Source organism: Eublepharis macularius, chromosome 4, assembly GCF_028583425.1.
Source record: "Eublepharis macularius isolate TG4126 chromosome 4, MPM_Emac_v1.0, whole genome shotgun sequence".
NCBI classification, from domain to species: Eukaryota; Metazoa; Chordata; class Lepidosauria; order Squamata; family Eublepharidae; genus Eublepharis; species Eublepharis macularius.
The window spans coordinates 141,801,993-141,811,772 of record NC_072793.1 but is presented as its reverse complement, the minus strand read 5'-3'; the positions used below and the strand labels follow the sequence as shown (position 1 = coordinate 141,811,772).

The following is a 9,780-nucleotide window of genomic DNA, read 5'->3' as shown; positions in this document are numbered from 1 at the left end:
TCTGCCTCTGTGTTACCATATAAGACAGTAGGAGGTAATGGGAGGCACTGCCCCAGTGTAAGCATTCTGGCGAACCCATCCGTTGCATTCCTCCTCCAACTCCTCTATCCACCATTTCATAAATGATATGATAATAAATAAACCATCATATAAAATCTAAACAAACTCTTTAAAAGGAAGTACCTGTTATGACAGAGGCGAGCATGGCGGCATCCTTTTGGGGGTATGGGTGGGTTATGCATTTTGTTCTATCTGTGTTACTGTTTTAGGGATTCCTTTAATGCTTTGCTCATTCAATTGCTATTCACTTTGGAGGAGTCAGGATATCAGTCGCAAGCACAAAGACCAGAAGCTCAGGAAAGATAATTTGCTCACAAATCAATCTCAAGACTGTGCCAAACACTGTCATAATGTGTCTGTTAACCATGGACTTGCAAGCTGCTAAACACTGAATCATTACCCATCATTATATATTGTGACAGCACAGCATTGTTATGTCAATGTCTCATAATACTGGAGAAGACCACATGGTGCAATCACAAACCCTAATGGAGATACCTTTTTCTCTTAGTGGTGAAGGCAACCCATCGCCTTCATACAAAATGCACAGTTTACTTGTGGAACTCACTGCCACCAGAGATGATACTGCTGTCAGTACTGTCATAGGTTATTTCTGTCATAGGTGGCTTTGGAAAAAGGCTGGACAAATTCCTTCTAGGGATTCTGAATTAGTTCCAACAGGGCTTTTATGTTCTCACCTTTTTCTTCCTGTACAAAACAGGCAACGTTTAGGTGCATCCATTCACTTATATGGAACAAGGTAAAAAGATATACTTGGAAGGCTAAAGCTGTGCCATGTCCTTGACAATTGCCAGTAACCTCAGCATCTGATTCTCAGACCTGCATCTGGCTGCGTAGTCCTGGCCTGGATACTGTGTCTCACTGTGATGGAATATTAGGAAGTGGTTTTTATATGCATTTATGTAGCACTTTTGAACCTAACAAGGGCTCTGTAGTTTTTATTATTATTTATTATTTTTTATTATACAACAGTGCTGTATGGTTGATGATTGCCATTGCCAGGTGGAAAATTGTGGCTGAGTGAACACAATTAGCCTAAGTGACACAAGAATGATTTTAATTTGTTTTTAAAATCTTTTTAAAATTCACGAAAAGGCTCAAGGCTTTTACCACTCTTTGAAGAAAGGAGAGATGTGATAAAATTCTAGTAATCTGCCAACAGGATGACACACAACCAGTTTACTTAGTAAGTGATTACATGTAAATTGTGGTAAATTATTACCTGGGAAATGGTGATAAGTACTGAGGAGGTGGATGCAAAGGAGGGTTTTGTTTATGCATGAAGTGAGGGATTTAAATCCTTGTCAGTGACTAAATATGTGATTATTATATATATATAAATTAACCCAAAACAACAACAACAAAAGGAGTGATCGTGTGATCTATTGAACATATCAAAGTATTGAATGTTTGTAGAAGCTTGAGATCTGTCTGAGGAAACTAGGGCCCGGCAGGATTTGTTATCTTTCCACCGGGCCTGCAAGATGGAGATGTTCCGCCGGGCATTTGGTGGGGGCTGGGCTGTCCTCTCGCTGGCCATACCACTGAAGACCATCCACCACCCATGCAGGAGCTCATAAGTGTGACGCAGGGCATGATGCATATGAGCCAAGCCCTGCGTCTAAAATGATGTATTTTAATATTTATATCTGCCAATTTTAATTGTATAAGGAATGTTTTAATGTTTTTATAATGTTTTTTATTGTTTTTAATCTTTATGTAAAAATCGTTATGTTGTGACACCACCCTGAGCCTGTCTGATGGGGAGGGCAGTCTAGAAGTGTAAAATAATAATAATAATAATAATAATAATAATAATAATAATAATAATAATAATAAATCTATTTTCAGCAACTGAAATTAAGCTTCAAGCCAGTAAGTTCTGTCAGGAAGGAATCACCTATAACTTCACATTGATGGAAATGGAGAGCCCTTCGGTTCTTGGGTTGGTCAGCTTTCTAAAACTGAGCCTGGAAAAGACAGACATAAGAAAGCCTTAATAAGCTTTTTTGAAACTTGTGCTGTTCAGAAAAGGAGCCATTATCAAATATTTTAGAGTTCAGGGCATTTTTACTACAGCAAGTCTTAACTACAGTCGATGTAATATAGTTGCTAATAGACTGAGTAGCCATCAACAAGCCCTCCAGTTTTTTCAGGCTGAGTATTCCGTTTGGTAACATGGGCCTACCTTACATGGCTGTTGCGAGGATTATAGAAAAGAAACATAGGATTTAAATCCAGTAGCACCTTAGAGACTGACAAGATTTTTTAGGTGTAAGCTTTCAAGAGTCAAAGCTCCTTTCTTCAGACTCTCTTGAAAGCTTACACCTTGAAAATCTGGTTGGTCTCTAAGGTACAACTGGACTCAAATCCTACTGTTCTACAGCAGACTACCACAGCTAAAAAAGAAACAATCAGGATTACAACAACGTGTGATCTGAGTCCAAGAACACCTTAAAGACCAACTAGATTTCCAATGTATGAGCCTTCAAGAATCAAAGTTCCCTTTGTCAGATACCAGGAGTGGAAAAAGGAAGGAAACTTTATAATCCAGGCAGAGGGTAGGATGGGTATTGTAGATTATCTGAAATAATCATGTATGTAAATCTTAATAATGAAAGCATTTTACAAATGCTGCTATTGTTATTGTTCTTATAATTCATGGAGTGCCAGCAGTTTAGCCTTGGAACCTGCTTTCAATGAGGATGATATAGAAAAAACAACAACCCCAATGTTTCTGAGCATGTGAAGCCCTGTGGCTTCATCACCAGCTTTCACACATTTGGGATTTTTAAAAAGGTAATTTACAGTGAAAACCTAAGCAGAGTTACCCCCCTCTAAGCCCTTGAAATAAATGGGTTTAGAATGGGAATAGCGGGAATAGCGAGAGTGACTCTGACCATGTGCAAAAGGCAGTCTCCAGAACACCACCAGGAAGGATTTCTTGGTCTCGGGCTGCCCACGAAGGCAGCGCCCCGGTCCGAAAGCTGGATTTGGGGCTGTGCCCAGGATTTGGGGCTGCGCCGCTGTACCCTTGGCGAGGGGCTCCCGCTGACATTGACAGGACGCACGCGGCCGCCTCTCCCCGCCCACTGCTGCGCGTCATGGACACGCAGTTCTGTGGGAGTCGTAGTGCACCAGTGACGCAGGGTGCAGGAGAGCCGGCCTCTGCGAACTACGACTCCCAAGCTGCTCCAAGAGGAGGGTGTGCGCGAGAGGAGGGCACCGACGAGCTGGCAGTAGGCAAACACAGGCGAGCCAGCAAGTCAAGCCAAGGCTACGGGGGTGGCGGCAGTAGCGGCTGCACAAGTCTTGGGCGCAAAGCGAGTGCGTGCAGTGCTGGGCGAGTGGTGCTGTTTCCCCCCTCCCGCTTCCCTCTCGTACCCGGCGGGGGACGGAGAGAGGGACATGCAGGCGGAATCGGGAATCGTGCCGGACTTTGAGGTGGGAGAAGAGTTCCACGAGGAGCCCAAGACCTACTATGAGCTGAAAAGCCAGCCCCTGAAAAACAGGTGAGGGCCACAGCCGCGCCGCCCTTGCCCTCGCCCTCCTTCTCCCCAGGCGCTCCTTCCCGCTTGGGATAAGTGCCCCCCTGCCCGCCTTCTGCGAATACGGAGTGGAAGCCGCGCTGCTGCCACCTGTCTTGGGATGGTGGATGGGATCGCTGCGCCTTGCGCGCCTCTTGGGCGCTCTCCTCGTCCCGTGGAGTTCTTCTCGTCAGTTGGTTGATCCGCGGAAGGGACTCTTCGGCCCGCCCCCTCTTCTGTCCATTACCTGCTTTCCCCGGCTTTCCCTTGTTTTTGCTTATTTTTTTTCATCTGCGACTTTTCTCAGATCAGCCCTTACTTTAATTCTCATTTTCTCTCCCTCTATGTATTTTCTACTCCACTCCCCAACCCCCCTCTCACATTTCTTTCCTCTTTTTTCCTTCTTCCAGTTCTGTTCATCGGTACCCCCCCCCCTAGAACTTCCCATTTTAGCGCCCCCCCCCAAGTTCTGCTGGTCCAAAGAGGCTTCTGGTGTCAAGGGAACCCCTTTTCCTTTGCTACTATGCCCCATACTTTTTTCGGAGGGGTGGTGGTGGTCCAGTCTTTTGCTGACCAGTGAAAAATGTCCCCAATGTTATCTACTTGGCTCCGGGCTTGCATGTGCCTTATTGATTACACTGGCACTGTGTATAGATGGGTTGGTACATATCTGCACTGTGACAGAGCAGAGAAAGCTTTGCAAATTCGTTTTTAGGTACCAGAAGTGTGCCTGGCAAAGTGGAGAGCGTCCTATCTCGTGGTATTAGCTCTCCCACAAAGGTGGATTATTTATTTGTCCAACCAAGTGGCCCTTTGAAAGGGAGTGGGAGAGAAGAGGGGAATGTTACAGAAGAAGAAGGAGAAAAAAAAAACAGCAGCCATGTGTTGGTTGTTTACTTTGTATACTGCTGAATCAGGCTGTTTGTAAAAGTTTTAAAGAATATATTGAAAGGAAACATCCTTTGCAGTTGAAGCAATAAAGGCAGCCATTTAGTCAGTGGCTTCTGCCATAATAGCAGTTTTGTTTTGTGTGTGTTACTGTTTAGGCGAGGGAGGAGGGACCAAGTCCTGGTGGCTGCTATTATGTAAAGGGTATTGTTGGCTATTCTCACCAGAGGCATTATTTGGCCTTGGCTGGGAGTTACGGACTTCCACTAATAGTTAAATGTGTATGAAGAGGGGTGGAGCAGAGAAAGAACTGTTCATCTTTTTGTTCGGTGAACATGCTGGGCTGGCTGGTCGTATTTTGGATCACAGGGTTTCTGTAATGTTGAATTGTTCCGTGCCTTCCCCAAGAGTGGTCATATTGAAGAATACACTGGTTTTTGTTGACAGGGAAGGATCTGAAATGGTTCAGATAGGCTAGCCTGTGTTATATTAGAGCAGCAAGCTGGAGAAATGGGACCGAGAAGCTCAGCAAGGGCTCTGACGCTTTATGTGTGAATGCTGTTAATGTCGGATAATATACTGTGCACTTTCAATGCTAGCTAACAACCTACTAGCCTGTAGCCTGAAAGCACTCTTAGAAATTCCCTCTGGCAGATAGAAGATATTGAAACTCTCAAGAGCCAGCATGGCAGAATGGTTAGTGTGTTGGAGTAGGACCTAGGAGTTCCCAAGAAGCCCACTGGGTGACCTTTGGCCCAATCACTTTCTTGCATGGTTGTTGTGATGATAAAATGGAGAACGGGACAAATATGTGTGAGACTGAGCATCTTGGAGCAAGGTTGGGATAAAAAAGAGAAGTATCTGTCCATTCAAATTATTTGATTGCAAATCCAAATTCAGATTTAGGATAGTGTATAAACCTGCTAGAGGGGCATCTTGTTTTTTTCTTCCCCACTATTTTCTCTTTCACTTCCCTGAAAGGCCCCATAGCTTGTTCCCGGTTCTAGCTTCCTGCTCTCCCCACCCCCAACTTACCTATATTGGTCCCCCTGTCTTCAGCTTTCCCTTCTTCCCTCCCCCTGGCATCCTCTCTCTGGAACAACTCTGCTTGTTATCTGTTGCTACAGGGTGCTGGCCACCAGGCCCGGCTGCTCAGGACATTCTGTGTCCCCCTCCCCACACTATTTCCTTTTTTGCTCCTTGTGGCAATCCTTATACCTTCACCTTTCCATTCTTTCTTTTCTCCTTCCCACCCACGGAACAACCTTTTATCTCTCCCCCCACCTCCCGCATCTTCAACTATATTATTTACTTTGTTTATACCAGCCATTCTCCACAATGGGGACTCAGAGCAGCTTCCATCATTCATCTTTCCTCTAATTTATTCTCACAACAGCCCTGTGAGGTAGGTCAGTTTGAGAATGTGTAACTGGATCACGCAGGGAGCTTCCATGGCAGAGTAGCAATTCAAACCTGCGTCTCCCAGATCCTTGTCTGAAAGTCTAACCACTGTACCACACTGGCTTTGTGAGGTGGCTGCTGTTGAACAGTAGCAGGCAGCCAGGCCTGGGTGAGACATGCAGATCAAATGTTAGCAACTGTCCAGGTGGTTGCTACCATGCCTGACTCCTTGTATTCTCCCTCAAAGGCTAAAACAGCCCTGGGAATGGGGCCGTTCCCCTTGCCTTTTGCTGACAGAAACTGAGGCTTGGAAGGCTGGCAATACTGTTGTGGTTGCCTAGCAACAGCCACTGGGGTAATTGTTTCTTAAAGCTACAGGCTTCTATTGTTGGGAAGGGAATTAGCCATCCAATCTCTTTTTTTAAAGATTTCATATTTTTCTGAAAACCTGGGGGTTTTCCTCATGTTTGTAGGAAGATCTGTTTTTGTCTGTCCTTGGGTCCATTCTCCAGATTTAAGTATCCACAGATGAGGCCATGTTGAAGATTTGATATAATGATATATGTTACTGAATGCATCTTTCGAGGCCCTGTTTCAGGTGCTCCTGCCATCTGATGTTAGATGGGTGGCAACATGAGAGAGGGCTGCCTTGGTTGTGATGCCAAGATTATGGAACATCCTCTCCAAGGATATTTGTCTGTCCCTTTCCATTACTATCTGCCACCAGTGGGTGAAGACATTTTCTTTGTTTCATCCGGCATTCCCTCACTGACACCCATCCCTGTCCCAAGTTTAATTGATGTTTCCATGTTTCTACACAGGCATTTTACTTTGGGTTTAAATTGTGTTGCTTATCTGTTTTTATAATATGCTGTTTTCAATTGTTAGCTGCCTTGGTGGCAGAAAGGTGGGATACACATTTTAGAAATAAATACATTCTAGGAGCTGACAAGACAAATATGTGGTTAGTTTCTTGTTCTAATTGAATGTTGATAGTCCCAGTTCAACCCCGAGTAGCTCTTCTGCTATTAAAATGAACGAGGGCCCCACACCAACTGCCAATGTTAAGAAATATGCTTTCTACCATAGAGATGTGGGAGTATTTATCCACTTCCATTCAGAGTGACGGCTGATGCTGGTTCTCTGTTCACTAATAGAAATTCAGGGCTATGTCTCTGAGTCTTTTTCTTGCTCACTCTAAAGGCAATACTGTCACAAAGGGTTTTTACTATGGTTGGTGCAACAAATAGAATCCTGTGTCCCTAGCCTTCCCCATTCCACTTATGGATGGGATATGTTTAAATCAGGCCTGTCTTGTTGGGGAGAAATATAGAAGTTATAATTATGTTACATGTTATGAGTGTTTTATTCTTTTGTTTGGTAACCTACCTGAAAATGTACAAATGCGGTACTATATCTGTAGGGCATCATTTGTTTCATGTTTCAGAGGTTCTATGCATGTATGAGAGAAGATAAGCTAAATTTAAATGTTTTTTCCCCTGGCATTTCTTTCTGGCCATGTGACTGGCAATTGCTTCAGAAATTAAAAATCATGGCCAGATCTGTCAAGCTCCTGCTGCGTTGTTTCCTATTGTATATTATGTTGCTAGATCTACATTAGTCAGTCTCAAGGTGCACTGTAATATGTTTAATATCTCGTGTGCTTCATACATTCTTGATACCCTTTTCCCTTTTGAAGATTGTGATATTTTCCAAGTATGTTTTCCATGTTTTGGAAAGGAGAACACTTCTCAAATGGAAACTGTGCTTTCCATTGGAGAAGAGAAGGCAAGGAAAGAAGAGGTGCGCAACAACATAGCACTCATAGGATAGGCTGGACTGTTGGGCTGAGGCCTGGAATTCTGGTGAGTCCACTTCACTGGGGCAGCTGCAGGCAGGAAAGCTCCATCAGTGGGTACTAGCCTTGAACCTCCATATCCAGAGGTGGTGAACCTCTCAATACCAGTGCTAACATCAGGGAAGGCCTTTTCCTCACTTTGTTGAGCTTTCTAGCATGATTGGCTGGCTCTGTGGAAAAACAGAATTGTGGACTAGATGGATCACCGGTCTGATCCAATAGGGGGCACCTCTTACGTTAAGAGATTTTTTACTGAAATTTGATGGGTTCCAGACAGAGAGGGAAGCACAAATTAGGTGTACAATTACATCATTTCAAAATTGGGTCTATATTTATTTGCTCTTCCCACCCTTTCTTCGCATACAAAGCCGAGGGCCAGTAATGTGTCTGGCTTCAGAGATCAAAAATTCTAACTATTCCACTGGAGCAGAGGCTGGGGTTTTGCAGAACTGATGTAGCATCCAAGCTGTAAGTTGACTGCCCCAAATCTCTGTCTGTTTGCCCTATAAACATGACTTCAGCTTGTTAAGTTTGAAAAACTTTCTTTTCCTGTGTTGACATCCAAAAAGTGATTTGAACACTGTGTATATTTCTACATGAAATAACAAGGGTAGAGTGCTTATGGTACAGAGTTGCAGAAAATAATAATTCTTTGGGGCATATTTTTCATTTTGTCAGCAGTCTCTGTATCTGATTTCAAGGCAAGCCAATTTACTCTGTCTTGTTTGTCTTTACTTAGTCTTTTGAAGTATTTCTCTAATTTGACAGTGAAAACAATTACAAATCATGTTCTTCAATTATATCGAAAACATTGCTTACATCCGATTCTATGCAAATACTAACTTAATTCGACAATTGTTAACTAGGGTCTATTGTGTATGTTCCCCAATAGTTGTGCTGTGTGTCTGTGTTTAAAAAAGCTATGTAGGCCATCCTGTGAAAAACAGTACACCAATGTTTCTGTAGAAGAACACGTCTATGTTTTTCAGGAGTAGAAGCTTAGTAAATAAATGGATTTTTCATTAGGCTGGGCCTAACAGTAAGAAAACTAAGTACTGTATAAATGGCAGAGTCACAATATGGTGAATGTCTGAGTCTTGGAATATAATAAGATTAGAGAGGCTGAAATTAGTATATGAGGAACCTGGATAGAAAGCTGAGGAAACATAACAAGGAGCAAAACAAATGGGGATATTAAAACTCTGTCACAATCATACTGCTATTGTGCCTGCTGTGAAAATCAGGGGGTCAGCATAGTAACACATTCTTTGCTCCTCCCTTTTTTTTCAAGGAATTCACAGTAGCATACACTATTCTACCCTGTTGCACTCTATCCTCAGAACAACCCTGTGAGATAGGCTAGGCTAAGAGAGAGTGCCGGCTTCATGTCTGGGTGGATATCAGTCTAATCTGGTTTTCAGTGAGAGAGAACTTCACACTTTCTACAAAATGAGTAAAGTAGCATATACAGGTGAAAGACTAAAGAAAGGCAATTTACCATGACAAGTGGCGACAGGAAGCCTAAAGGTAACCTGTGTAGGCCTCTGCTAATGTTGGCATAAAAGCGGTGCAACATAATCAGAATCTTATGTTTGACAGTGCCGTGAAGGTGGAGTGGGAGGAGATGGAGAAACAGTAATTTTTGCTTTTCAATTGGACACAGTGGAGAATTTTCATTTGCAGTGTCTCTTTTTGGGTTTGTACTGTGGTCTGAGGGAGCTGTGGTCTTAATATCCTAAATTCTATGCCATGCATCAGTGCCCGCCAATTCTGAAGCCTGTGTCGACAGAATTATGACAGCAGTAGAGCTCTGCCAGTGTATACCGTCACCGAAGATCCTCCAGTACTAGCATATTTTTGAGATCTGGCACTACTAGGGAACTTATATGGCATCCTGTCTTTCTCACCCAGTTCAAGTGGAAGATAGGATTGTGTGGTAAATATTCATGAGCTCTGAGAATGAAGATTTCAAGTGAGCCAGAGCCCAATAAGTGTGCTTTTTGTAATTTAATTTTGCAACAAACA

The 9,780-nt window shown here is 43.3% G+C and overlaps 1 protein-coding gene across 4 annotated transcripts in view; it reads left to right on the top strand.

Annotated features, from left to right (window-relative positions):
* The first annotated feature begins 3,360 nt into the window (after positions 1–3,360).
* Positions 3,361–9,780, top strand: part of MITF (melanocyte inducing transcription factor) — a 178,418-nt gene continuing 171,998 nt past the window's right edge. For all 4 annotated transcript variants that reach the window (XM_054976922.1, XM_054976920.1, XM_054976918.1 and 1 more), the window contains exon 1: positions 3,361–3,593. In XM_054976922.1, the coding sequence (XP_054832897.1) occupies positions 3,490–3,593 (104 nt within the window). In that variant the 5' untranslated portion in view covers positions 3,361–3,489. The remainder of the gene's footprint in view (positions 3,594–9,780) is intronic.